The sequence below is a fragment of the Mangifera indica genome, chromosome 4 (assembly GCF_011075055.1).
Source record: "Mangifera indica cultivar Alphonso chromosome 4, CATAS_Mindica_2.1, whole genome shotgun sequence".
Taxonomy (NCBI): Eukaryota; Viridiplantae; Streptophyta; class Magnoliopsida; order Sapindales; family Anacardiaceae; genus Mangifera; species Mangifera indica.
The window spans coordinates 4,529,955-4,543,856 of NC_058140.1; the positions used below are offsets into that span (position 1 = coordinate 4,529,955).

Sequence of the window (13,902 nt, forward strand, 5' to 3'; positions counted from 1 at the left end):
TATTTGTTTATATAATTCATTATTAGATATTAGTCTAAATAATATTATCTAGAGGTTTGACTCATTGAACTTTTAACATGCCCTGATTAAAACTTGCTGGTAAACTTTTAACAGAATTTTTTACAACCGTATGTTTTATTATTCATCATATTATACTCATGTAATTTATTAACCATTTGTTTCCATTTTCTTATTTACTAACTAGGAATAGGCAATGGTTGAATTTACTCATTTCTCCACAAAGGTTATCCAACATCTCGCGTAAAATGATCATATTCATGAGGCTATTTAAGGCAAAATATGTTACAAACAACCACTGTTGACAAGGCACAAAATACACGCTAAACCACATAACACACAATTGACAATGCCAAAAAAATTAACAAAACACAAACCGGTGGAGGGAAAACTGAATTATATTTCAAGAGCAGCAGCTCCAGCAGGAAAATGAGGAAGGAATGCGGCCAGTTCTGCGTATATATTCTGCTTGCTGCTCTGTTTTTGTTGCTTGCCGGTTTCTATTGGCCTCTGCCTCTGCTAGCTTCTCTTCAGCCTTATGTCTTGCAGCTCCCAGTTTGTTCATCAATCTATCTTGGGCTCGCCCTCTCATCCTTTCCACCTGTACCTGCAACCCGTGTCATTAAATTACTACTCAATCATTCAATTCCATGATAGTTCACTAAAGGTATTAAAAGTTTACAAACGATGTTTAAAGTAGATCAAACTCAAGCATGGCTTCCAACAAGTTAAAATTCTTCCTACAAAGCCACAAAGAGCAAGCTACAATGCCTCATACATGTCACACATCACATCCCATATCATAAACAAATAAAGCCTAAGTTCAATTCATAAGTCCCGGGTCCTCTCAACCAAGTAAAAGCATTTCGGGTGACAGATACTTGCCCAAAAGTAAATATGTGTGAATTGGTATCACAACACCTCACCATAGTACCATCATGATACTATCACCACTCCAATTCATATAAATGGACAACTGGACTAACGAAAAAGAAAAAAGTTAAAACATGGACTACACATAGAAAAGAAAATAATTATCTCATAAATGCAAAACTTGCATCAAAAATCTAATGTTCATCCCAGCAATATATCAACTACTTCAATTTTGTTTTCTTTTCTTCACAATATTCTTTTCCAGTAGGAACCAGAAAAAAGAGTTTGTAGCTTTATAGGAAGCACAAAACCCAGAAAAGGCTTAAAGTTGATACTTAAATTTTGAGCCACAAACCTCTCAGTTTGTTGGCCAAGACTATTTTCCTCCCTAAATTGTTTAATCATGTTGTTGTCTGGTATGGTATTTGGTGTTTTTGGCATTCTATTTGGATTTGAGGAAACAAAAAAAAAAGAACAATACTATGTGTACTCACTTTAAATACACAAATAGGTAAACACTTATGTGTCATCATGTGATTAGTTTTGTTTTATCTTTAATTTAAAATTATCAAATCATATGATGACACACATCAAATGCTTACTTAAAATTAGTACGTATAGTTTTATTAGGAAAAAAAAAAAAGCCAAGAGATTGAAAATGGTTATGAGATGGAAAGAGTTTTTAGAGAAACGATAAGTGAGAAAGATTGGGTATAAGTTAAATTTCAAAGAGAAGAACTAGAACTGGTTAACTGCACAAGGCATATTACAGCAGTAGCCTGCTGCATAATGTTTTTTATTTTTACTATCGACTTCCAGCTGTTGAATTTATCAGGTCCAGGTTTTGTTTAAATTCTGGAGCCCAGAGTTGAGACCCACTGAATAAATGACTGAATTCATAAAAGAAATATAGCAATTCCTAAAATAAAATAATAACTCTTAGGTGGAAGAACCTAATGTGGAGTTTATAAGATAATTTAATTTTAAATCATACCAACTCTAAAAACTAAATATGCATGTGTCCCTCTATCTTTAATTCAAAATTATCAAATCATATAATGACACACATCAAGTGTGTACTTATTTATTTACTCAAAGTTGGCACATATAGTTTTATTGAAAAAAAAAAAAAAGAGCCAAGAGATTGAAAATGGTAATGAGATGGAAAGAGTTTTCAGAGAAACGATAAGTGAGAAAGATTGAGTATAAGTTAACTTTCAAAAAGAAGAACTCAAACTGGTTAACTGCACAAGGCATATTACAGCAGTAGCCTGCTGCTGCATAACCTTTTTTATTTTCACTATCGACTTCCAGCTGTTGAATTTATCAGGTCCAGATTTTGTTTAAATTCTGGAGCCCAAAGTTGAGATCCACTGAATAAATGACTGAATTCATAAAAGAAATATAGCAATTCCTAAAATAAAATAATAACTCTTAGGTGGAAGAACCTAATGTGGAGTTTATAAGATAATTTAATTTTAAATCATACCAACTCTAAAAGCTAAATATGCATGTCAATTTCTAACACATCATTGCATCATTCAACAAATCCTTATGTGGACATAAATCTCACAGTTGACAGTATACAAATAAGACCTCTTTCTTACAAATGCATTTCTGTAAGCAAAAACCAATTATATAAACTTTTAATCATACGTTGGACTCACAAAACTTGACACTGATGCATATAGATACAGTAAAAACTGCTCCCAAGAGGAAAATCAATAATACACAGACACACATTAGACGGAATGCAAGTCAAATTATCTCATTCATTACACGTCAGGTAAGTATTTACTTTGTCTAAGTATCACTTTTTGCAATTTTTATTTCCAACAGAAGTAAAAGTGGTCCTATCAGCACCATTATTGGTTCACATTACATGCAAAATAATGTGAAACAAATTAAGTAAAGACTAGCAAATAAATAGCTTAATGTCGCAAACAGGTATGCAAAGGCATGCCCTAGAGTTTATATTAAACGTAACTATCTACTACCATGTCAACTCAATGCACTGAGTCTCCTGATGCTCTTTCTTACCATATATTATATTGCCTCAGTTTGTGTTTCTGTTAGGATCCCAGCCCATTATTCATCAAAACAGTTAAAAAAAAAAAACACAAATCGAAGTAACATACCGACAATTTTATCAGTAGAAAGGGTTACAAATGATAAAAGGAACAGTTCAATGAGTTTAGAGACTCTCATTTACCAGCTATTCAAGGCATCGGAGACCTTCCAAAATCAATCTTAAGGTTGCCCACATTCCATAATTTTTCTTCCCTTCCCTATTTGATAACCTAAGTATCGTTTTTATAATAAAGTCTAAACTATAGGATAAGGATAAGTGCCCCCCATCCTAACATTACCCTAACCTTGAAAGCTACCTTGTCCTCAAAGTGGGAAATTTTCGGTTTATATATATATATATTTGCTGGTTTTTTTATATAATACTTCTCTCTCTCTTTTTTTTCATCCCTCTGCCATTATCCAACTCCTAACACTTTTTATTTTTTAAACTTTTTTCACTTTCTTTTTTTCCTTCCGCCACATGTCCACTGTTTCTTTGTTTTAACCCTTTTTTCCTTCTAACAGCTATCCCACACGTTTTCTTTTATTCTTTTCCAACTACTCTTCGATTTTTACACCATTTTCCAATGTTGATCTATCTCTGCCATCGGATCTCACGGTTTTTATAACATTTTGTTAGGTTCCCGGCCCATCATTCATCCAAAACAGTAAATAAACACAAAACATAATATAATAACAACTATTTATTCATAGAAGGGATTACAACAATAAATTGGACAATTTGAGGAGTCTGGGGCCTTCTTTTTCTGGTCATTTGAGGCGTCAATAACCTCCCATAATCAGCCCTAAGACTATCCAAATTTCATAATTTTCTTCCCTTCCCCATTTGAAAACCCAATTACCCTTTTTATAATAAAATCTAACCTATAGGATAAGGACAAGTGTCCCCCTATCCTAACAATTTCGTAATTTATCTAACTATTTTTGTAAATAAATAAGCAAAGTTTTCAACATACTAAAAATAATTTGACTTTACCGGCATAAAATTATTCAACGATATAACAACCACTGCTAGAAAATTCAGTATATCCATGTGAAAAGTCAATTATGTATACTTTTGGTGTTCATGAACCTACAAACAGCATGTTCCTTTTTCCTTATATAACTGTTTCCATTTGTTGTTAAGAAGTTTATTTTGCATGTAAACAACAGGCTTTTGTAACTAATTGCTAACCCACCGGTACAACGGTGTTTGTGAGTATGTAAAGCATCTGTCACCATATATATGGATCTGTATATGCACAAGTGCATACTCATGCGTGCATGGAAGAGAGGGATTCTACAAGCAATAATTTCTATAGCAATAAAGTACAAATAACAGTATCAGAAAAACCTTCCTTGAGATCATCAACATAAGAATTTGAGTACAAATATGTATGGAGGGTAAGCCAATAATAGAATACAATGTTTCTTTGCCAATTTATGATTGTATATATATGTGATAGGAAGAAAATTAAAGAAAAAGAGCAATTTCAATAGTGAAGTCACTAGATACCTCGATTTTCCTCATCTCAGCTTCTATTTTTGCTTTTTGGTGATTCTCCCATGCCTGAATTTCCAACTCTTCACGTTTGAACCTAAGTAATTATAGTCATGCCATTAATTTCAGGAAAAGTAATTAAAATTAAGAATTAAAAACTACCAAACCCTAGTAGATGGTTATCTTCAAACAGGTTAATGAACCATAAAAAAATTGACAAATTCCAGCAACCTAATAGATTATGCAAGAATGTTACAGTATTCTCATCATTTGTCACTTGGAAGATCTGCTTTCTACACATGAGCATATACAATGGGCCGATCTAGATGTAAAACATAACACTACCTTATTTCTTAATGTCCAAACCATATAATTTATATACTTTTTACCAAGGGTAAAATGTATCATACCCAGATCACATCACATTATTTTTAGTAACCTATACCTTAATTTCAAGATGTTTACTCCAGAGCTGTTAATCATAAAATTGAATACAACTAGTTAAATCAACTTATTCATATTTAAGAAAAAAGAGACAAGCCCTAGAGTTAAATCACTGGAAATGTTCAGTGTGACAATGGCAGATGAGATATCAAGGATGAATTTGAAGTCCCTAAAAGAATAAACAAGGCCTCAGAATAGGGGCTTAGAAAATATACCTGGCCATATACTTAGCTTTCTCCGCTTCCTCCCATGCAGCTGCACGTGTTTCGTTGACACTTTTGGTTGGCTGTTCTACTGCTACAGTTTTTAGTGAAGTAGATGCATCCTTATCCTCCTCTTCTTTGCTAGCCCAGGCAGCAATGTTCATTTTACCAAGTTGAGCACCAAGAACCATTATTTCTCTTCTAGTTTTCATCTGTATCTCCTTCTCAGACAACTCATTATTCAGATCCAAATGATTATTAAGAGGATTTGTAGGAGATGGAGCTGGTGCAGTTCTACCAGGAGTTGACGGCCTAGATGAGGTTGGACTTCGCATTGGTGTACTGGCTCTCACAGGAGTTCCAGTTCGGGAAGGTTCATGGCTAGCAATAGGGGTCATTTCTGTTCCCATATCTCTCATTGATACAGATCTAGCTGTTGAAGGAGGTGGAATAAATGTAGTTGCACTCTGAATAGCTACAGATGAATCATGACGGCTAAGATTAACTACAATAAAGCAAAACGTGTTTATGATCAGAAAAAATAATCATCATTATGCACAAAATTGTTTTAATTTGAGTGACAACACAACGAACTGCTAAATCCAGTTTTTTATGATCTCTCAGGTTAATTTTTATTTGTTAAGTTTGTATGAAAATTTAGACCATCTTCTAGCAGTGCACCCAATCTTGAAAATAATAGCACAGGACAACCTATTACCAAACTTAGTAACCATTTCAGCAAGCATCTAATTTAAAATTGGTTTGTTCAAAAAGTTAATGAATTTTCTAGACCATACTATCTTAAGATCTACCCCCAAGTCACAAAATCTTACAGTCTGGAAAATGATTCTACCCATGATCTCTGCTTATCTATGAAGATCCTCATATTCTCCTTGGAAATGGAATTCAATGATATAAATCACCAGATCATAAAAACAACTGATAATGTCAAAATGCAAGAAAATAGTGAAGCAATTAGCACAATCCTTACCAGCTGATTGTGCTACAGAATTTTCAATCATAAGCACAGGGTTGGCATATGAATGGGCCTCAAAAGGAACAAAATTTCTTGGTTGATCAAGATGAAGATCAATCCGCTTTGTATGTGGCTCCTCAAGTAGAGTTTGATCCGTTTGACCTTCAAGAACTTTAGTGGAAGACTGACGGCTGACTCCACCCTTACGCACTCCAGTGACCTGATTTCTCGGCCTGTGCCAATTAGGGCTGGCTATCCACTTCTGTGCATCATCCCATTTAGATGGCGCCGGTTTAGAGAAAGGAGCAATCGGTAGTCTCTGTTGAGAATTTGATAACGTGGAACATTGTGGCTCAGGAACTACACTGACCACATCAACATCTTTACAGTTATCATTATCAGATTCAATCTCTTTCTCCTCTTCTTTTCTTTTCTTGTCCACTCCCATTCCTAAGAGCATATTCCTCAATTTCCCAGGCGATAATCCACCGCCATTAACGCCGCCTCCCTGTACACAACAAATCAAACTCACAATGTATTTAATTAGAAAATTAACCAAACAAATGAAGACTAAGTAGTAGATCAAATCAATGGCAATGGTAAAATACCAGAGGCTTTTCGATTCTTTCGTAATCCATTTCGATTTCAACCGAACAGAAACATTTCCGTCTCTCACCAAGTCCAATTCAAAATGTAATGAAATTTGCAACTCTTACTATCTCTTTCTCCGCTCCCAGCTCAGTTGACAGTACTAGCTAGATACTGGCTTCAGCTCCTATGAACGTAACCCTCCCCTATATCGTATCCTTTTTTAATTTTGATTTCAAAAGTTACAGTTTACGATGAGGGGGTGCCGTGGAGCCCAGCTGAGCCCAATAGTGAGCTCGAGTCTTGATCTCCGGGTATAGTATGAGTAATTTACTATAATTTAATTTGAGTTTAATTTAAAAAATTAAATAATATTTTAAATATATATATAATATATTATCATATGGTTTATTTTTTTTAATTTAAAATTATTTAATTATATAATAATATATTATTTGTATATTTATTTTATATACATAGTTTTATTAAAAAATTATTTAATAAAATTATATGTCATCACTTTCAATTCACAAAAGGGTATATATTTGATGTATACTATTAAATAATTGAAAATTTTTGAATTAAAAATCAAATAACATTTAATCGTATGATGATATATTATATATGTACTCATTTTAGTATTAAAAAAATATACACATAATATTGATTAAAATTATTTTAAACTCTTTTAAATTTAAAATTATATCATTTATATATTTATTAATAAATCTCTCGTATTTAAAATTAAAAATTAAAATTTTAGAAATATAAATATAATATTTAGAAATTTTTATGGTTTATTAATATTTTATTTGAATCAAATCTCAAACTTTCAAAATCATTGAACCAATCAATATCAAGTTTAAACTCAGTTTTAATAGAATCGAATTTAGTTTGAATCAAATCATAAATAACTCATGAGTGGTTTAGCTTATTTACACCCTTAATTTACAACAATTAAAAAGTTATTGATAAAATAATAATTAATTATAATAATTATTTTTAAGAGGTTATACAAAAATATTTTCCAACCCAATAATTATATCTTTATAGCTAATAGATTGTAGTTGGATGAAATTACTCTTTGACTCGGTATGATCTAATTCAAAACTCACCTACATTGGGTATATAGAGTTGTCGTCACAAATCTCATATCACTTATCTCATTGTACATCCAAATGATTCAAAAGAATTTTTACATACATAATGGGAAAGAAAAAGTTGGTACATTATTTATATCTTTTTTTTTTTTTTAGGGCGTTTGGTTAAAGGAATTAAAGATTATTCTGGTAATTTATTTTTTATTACTTATATTACTTTGTTTTATTATGAGTATATCCTTTTGTATTAATTTAAGGCAAAAATAATTTCATTTTTAATTAATATAACAAATAACATAAAAAATATATTTTATAATAATTATACTCAAAGTTATTTAAGTAAAATAATATATTAGTATTTTTTTATTACCTCTAGTCAAACACAATAATTATTTATATTTATCAAATTTTATCAACTATAATAATAATTTATACTTAATATTTTTCAAGGTAATTTTCTAATTTTAGTAATAAAATATTTTCCAAACCAACGCCCCCTCAAGGTGTAGAGATTAACTTATATTTATATTAAAAATGTAGATGTAATGAATATAAGTTTAAAACTACTCAATTTTAGGGTTTATTTGTGAAATATATTGAATTGATTGTTTTGTCGAAGAAATGTGTGAACATTATTATGATTGAATGGAGATAGAGTGGAGTAAAAGATGAAATTTTGTCATATGCAAATTGTAGTTATGTATAATGTGTATGGTAGCGGTAATTGAAATTTTGCATATATAGGGGGTAATTGAATTTGTTTCATGCGTTAATAATAAGTATGAAAATCACACATAGTAAGAATAACTAAAATTTTGTCACACGTGAATTAGAGATATGTGTGATACGTATAAGAAGGATCATTAAAATTTTGTACAAATAGAGACTAATTGAAATGTTGTCAAGCGATAATAGTGATTACATAAATTAGAGGGTAATTGAAATAATAATATATACACATAAGGGGCATAATTGAAATTTTGTTATTGTGGAGGTCATTAAAAATTGGTCAATGTTATAATTTAATGAATAATTTATATTTCTAATAGTAAAATGAAATTTAGAGTTTCATGAAATTGAAGACAAAACGAAGGAAGAAAAGGAGAGATGAAGATAACTGAAACTGAACACAAAGTGTGAGAATATTTACCTGTTATTTTTTTTGCTACCTATACAATAGAAATGATGGATTTATATAGCGAAATATCATCCCCCTTCAACCAATAAAATCATTCCACATTCAAGATTCATTGTCGAAGATATTATACATGTAGTCACCCATTCCTTCTCTTCATTGCATGCATTCCCACACAAATTTCCAATTTGTCTTTCATGTGTTGGAAAAATCCACCTTATGTAATACTTTCTTTTGGATTTTCATAACTTACATATAATTACATTAACTTTGCTAAAAAAAACTCAGTGGGATAAAAACTAAAGTAAAAAAACATAATTATTTAATATCTTATAATGTAGGGTTGGACGTGTTAAAATTGTTTCATTAAAAACTTTCCTAGGAAAATTCATTGGGACAAAATCTAGTGAAGGAAAAAAGAGTACAATATACATTTTGTCCAAAATGTGATCAACTAAAACAAAATTTGCTCCCCCTAATGAATGCACCCCTCTTTGAAGTGAGATTAATTTGGTTGCTTGTTGAGTCGTTGTATATCGATATTATGTACTAACTTTTTAAATGTTGATGTCAGTAATGTCTTGGTGAACAAATCTACAAGATTCTTACTGGGTCTTATTTGTTTAACATTAATCTTTCTACTCTGTCGGAGCTTATAAGTGTAAAAGAACTTCGGTGAAATATGTTTAGTTCTGTTTCATTTAATGTATCCACCTCTAATTTGGATGATACATAACACATTGTCTTCATATAATATGGAAGAAGTGTCTGTTGTAGAAAGAATATTGCATGTATTTCGAATATGATGGATGACAAATAGTAACCATATGCATTCTCGGTTAGCTTCATAGAGAGCTAAAATCTCTGAATGATTTGAAGACATTGTAACCAAAGTATGTTTGGTGGAGCATCATAATATTATTATGTCATTATAAGTGAAAACATATCTTGTTTGTGAGCAGGTCTTATAAGGGTTAGAAAGATAACCAGTATCTGCACACCTAATCAAATTAGGATTTTTAAGAGATTTGACATAATAGAATAATCCTAAATTTCTAGTCCCACATAGATAACGAAGTACATATTTGATTCCGTTCTAGTGGTAATAGGTTGGTGCAAAGCTAAATCAGATCAATAATTAACTATGAAAGATATATTCGGTCTAGTGTATTGGGTCAAATATAATAAAACTTCAATGACATTAAGATACGGTATTTCAAGATCGAATATCTTTTCATCTTCTTTTTTAGAATGAAATAGATCTTTTTTCGAATCGAGAAACTAAACAATCACTAGGGTGCTCAAAAGATGAGTTTTACGCATATTAAAGCGTTTTAATAATTTTTCAATATACGTTAATTAATGAATAAATATTCCATTTGAATTGTGTTTGATTTGGAGGTCAAGACAACATTTTGTTTCCCTCAAATCCTTCATCTCAAATTTTTTTTTCAGATATTCAACAGTTTTTTAAAGTTCTTCAGAAGTCCAATTAAATTCATATCATCAACATAAACTACTATAATGACAAATCTCGATTCTGACCATTTAATAAAGACACATGGATATATAAGGTCATTCACATAGCCTTCTTTTTTAAAATATTCACTGAGGCGATTGTACCATATTCGTCCAAATCATTTTAATCCATATAATGATTTTTGTAATTTAATTGAGTACATGCCTCTTAAGTTGACCCTTTTTGCTTCAAACAATTTATATCCTTAAGAGCGTTTCATATAAATTTCAGTATCTAAGTTTTCATACAAATAAGTAGTAACTACCTTTATTATATGCATATCCAATCCTTCAGAGACTGTTAAACTGATTAAAATTTAAATATGATTATATTCATCATAAGTGCATATGTTTCATCAAAGTCTATACTTGGCCGTTAGGAAAAGCCTTCTGTAATACCCTCAAGTATGTTTCAGGGGCATTTATGTCTTTTGACCCTGTTTTGGGATATTTTTAATTTTAAATATAGATATATATATTCACATGTATGTGTGTGTGTTTTTATATATATATCTATATAAATATATAAATATGCATAAAGAAATAAAAAATAAAAAAAAAAGAGAAAAAGAAAGAAAAGGAGATAAAGATTATATAAAGAGAAAGGAGATAAAGATTATGTAAAGAGAAAGGAGATAAAGATTATATAAAGAGAAAGGAGAAAAGACAAAAACAATAAAGCTTCAAGTTTTTCTAACATCTTCTTCTCCCGTAAAGCTCCAGCAGCCAGCCTCTTTCATGTTATTTTCTTTTGTTTTGTGAAGCCAAAGGAAGGAATTTAAGGGATTTTGGAAGATAAAATAAGAAGAAAAGAAAAGAAACACTTTGGAAGCTTTGGTAATCAAAAGATCTTTTCCTTTTCCGTTTACCTATATTTATATATGTATTGGATGCATGTTATATGAATATGTTAGTGTGTTTGGTGTTGATTTAAGGTGAGTTTGGTGCTCAAAGAAGGAAGACAAAAAAGAGGGAGCCAATTTAGCAAATATTGGCTTGAAATAAGGTAAGAGATATCATCTTTGATATCTTATATGTTTTAGGCTTTTGGTTCTTTGGATCTATATTATAAATGATGATTTTGAAGTTGAGAAATGTTGTTTTGCCAATTGGCGTGTCTATGTGTGTGATTTTGTTGATGGCAGAAAGTTGCATAATATTTACAGTTTTGCCACTGATTTCGTCCCACCTTTTGACTGCCTTATTGGATGAATTATGAGTGCTATTATAGCTTGTCAGAAAGCTCTTTGAATCCTCTTTCCAATGTTTATAGATTGTATGAATTAGAGATCATGTGGACTGTTAAATATTGTATGAACCAAGAGGACTGCTTTACCAAATAAACAAAGGAGGTAGTTTTTGCCACTGATTTCATCTCACGTTTTGGCTGCCTTATTGAATGAATTATGAGTGCTATTATAGCTTGTTGGAAAGCTATTTGAATCCTCTTTTCAATGATATATATCTTGTATGAGTTAGAAACCGTTTGGACTGTAAAATTGTATGAAAAAGAAGGTTGTCCTGTCAAATGAACAGGGTTGTGAACAGTATTTCACAGTTTTGGAAAGGAAAAGAAAGAAAAGAAAGGAAAGGAAAGGAAAGAAAAGAGAGAAAAAGAAAAGAAGAAGAAAAGAAAGAAAATGAATCCGGGGCTTAAGATTTAGGGGTTGTCCCAAGAGTATAGTCTAGTGAGTTATGAATAGATTTAGATGAAAGCAAAATTAGTAAGATATAAGGCCCGCATGCATACTATGAACTATGAGAGGACACTTTACACTACATCGCCCACAGTAGGGCACGTCCGTAATAGGACACGTCTGTAGTAGGACATAGACCCACAGTAAGGTCTACTTGTAGTAGAGCTCAATTTAGATTCAGAAATAGTGTAGTAAGAGAAAAGAAGAGAGGTCGAGCTTAGAAAAGTATCAAATCCCTATAGTCAACTTCCAAAAAGTATCAAATAGACACCAGATGGGACAAAGTATGACCCAAATAGTAAAACATGAACTAAATTATCCCTTCGATTTCTTATGGGGGTTATGAGTAAGGTTGAGTCCCGAGAGTGAGTTAGAACAGAAAATGGAATAGTTTACTTAATTCTTTCCTCTTACTGAGTGTTCTTATCACTCATTTCCTTTTCTTTCATGATTGCAGGTACAAGTGATCGAGGTAGCTGCAAGACAGGGTCAAGGTCAGCGTAGGTAGATCCGGTTAGAGCAGGTTATCTCTGGTTTATATTACATACATACGTGGCATGTTCTTGTCGACTTTTGACCTTTTTGAGATGATTGTATAGTTGTATATGATCACTCCCTGTTTTCGAACGCTTTTAGATGAGTTTTCATATGAGTATATACATCTTTTGTTCGCTTCTAGATTTTCTTTTTAAAATACTTTAAAATAAACGCATCATTAAAAGTGTTTAGAAAGTATTCCAAGAAAACTGAAAATCTAGAAGCGAACAAAAGATGTATATACTCATATGAAAACTCATCTAAAAATAGGGAGTAATCATATACAACTATACCATAATCTCAAAAAGTCAAAAGTTGACAAGAACATGCCACAGTATGCATGTAATATAAACCAGTGATAACGTGCTCTAATCGGATCTACCTACACTGACCTGACCCTGCCTCGTAGCTACCTCGATCACCTATACCTACAATCAGGAAAGAAAAGGAAGTGAGTGATAAGAATAATCAGTAAGGGGAAAGAATTAAGTAAACTATCTCTTTTCTTGTTCTAACTCACTCTTGGGACTCAACCTTACTCACAACCTCCATAAGAAATAGAAGGGATAATCTAGTTCATTCTTTACTATTTGGGTCATGTTTTCTCCTATCTAGTGTCTATTTGATATTTTCTATAAGCTAACTATAGGGATTTGACACTTTTTTAAGCTCGAGGTCTCTTTCTTTCTTTCACTATACCATACCAATTCTGAATCTGAATTGAACTCTACTGCGAGCATGCTCTACTGCGAGTAGACTCTACTGAGGGTCTATGTCCTACTGCGAACGTGCCCTACTGTGGGCAATGTAGTGTAAAAAACGCCCTCATGGTTTATAGCATGCAAGCAGGTCTTATATTTTACTAATTTTGTTTCTATCTAAATTTATTCATAACTCACCAGACATTACTCTTGGGACAACCCCTGAATCTGGAGCCCCAAATTCCTTTTCTTGCCTTTTCTTTTCTTTTCTTTTTCTCTCATTTATTTCTTTTCCTTTCTTTTCCTTTCTTTTCCTTTCCAAAACTATGAAATATTGTTCACAGCCCTGTTCATTTGACAGGGCAGCCTTCTGTTTCATACAATTTCATAGTCCAAATAGTTTCTAATTCATACAAGCTATATATAATTGAAAAGAGGATTCAAAGAGCTTTCCAACAAGCTATCATAGCACTCATAATTCATTAGCTAAGACAATCAAAACGTGGGATGAAATTAGTGGCAAAAACTCTCCCATGTTTAT

General features: G+C 31.7%; 1 protein-coding gene across 1 annotated transcript; it reads right to left on the reverse strand.

Moving 5' to 3' along the window:
- Nucleotides 1-208: 208 nt before the first annotated feature.
- Nucleotides 209-6,942, reverse strand: LOC123215059. The gene is made up of 5 exons (XM_044635113.1): nucleotides 6,694-6,942; nucleotides 6,101-6,593; nucleotides 5,122-5,614; nucleotides 4,478-4,559; nucleotides 209-625 (listed from the first exon to the last, which is right to left on the reverse strand). The coding sequence occupies exons 1-5, from the start codon at nucleotides 6,721-6,723 to the stop codon at nucleotides 422-424; spliced, it is 1,302 nt and encodes a 433-aa protein (XP_044491048.1). The 5' UTR covers nucleotides 6,724-6,942; the 3' UTR covers nucleotides 209-421.
- Between the last annotated feature and the right edge of the window lie 6,960 nt (nucleotides 6,943-13,902).

What these genes read in the sequence shown, in the direction of transcription:
- LOC123215059 (XM_044635113.1), bottom strand. Translation starts at nt 6,723, where the DNA reads ATGGATTACGAAAGAATCGAAAAGCCTCTG. An exon ending in TTCTGTAGCACAATCAGCTG is followed by an intron (nt 5,615 to 6,100) that starts GTAAGGATTGTG and finishes GCTTTATTGTAG; the next exon opens with TTAATCTTAGCCGTCATGAT. An exon ending in AAAGCTAAGTATATGGCCAG is followed by an intron (nt 4,560 to 5,121) that starts GTATATTTTCTA and finishes ATAATTACTTAG; the next exon opens with GTTCAAACGTGAAGAGTTGG.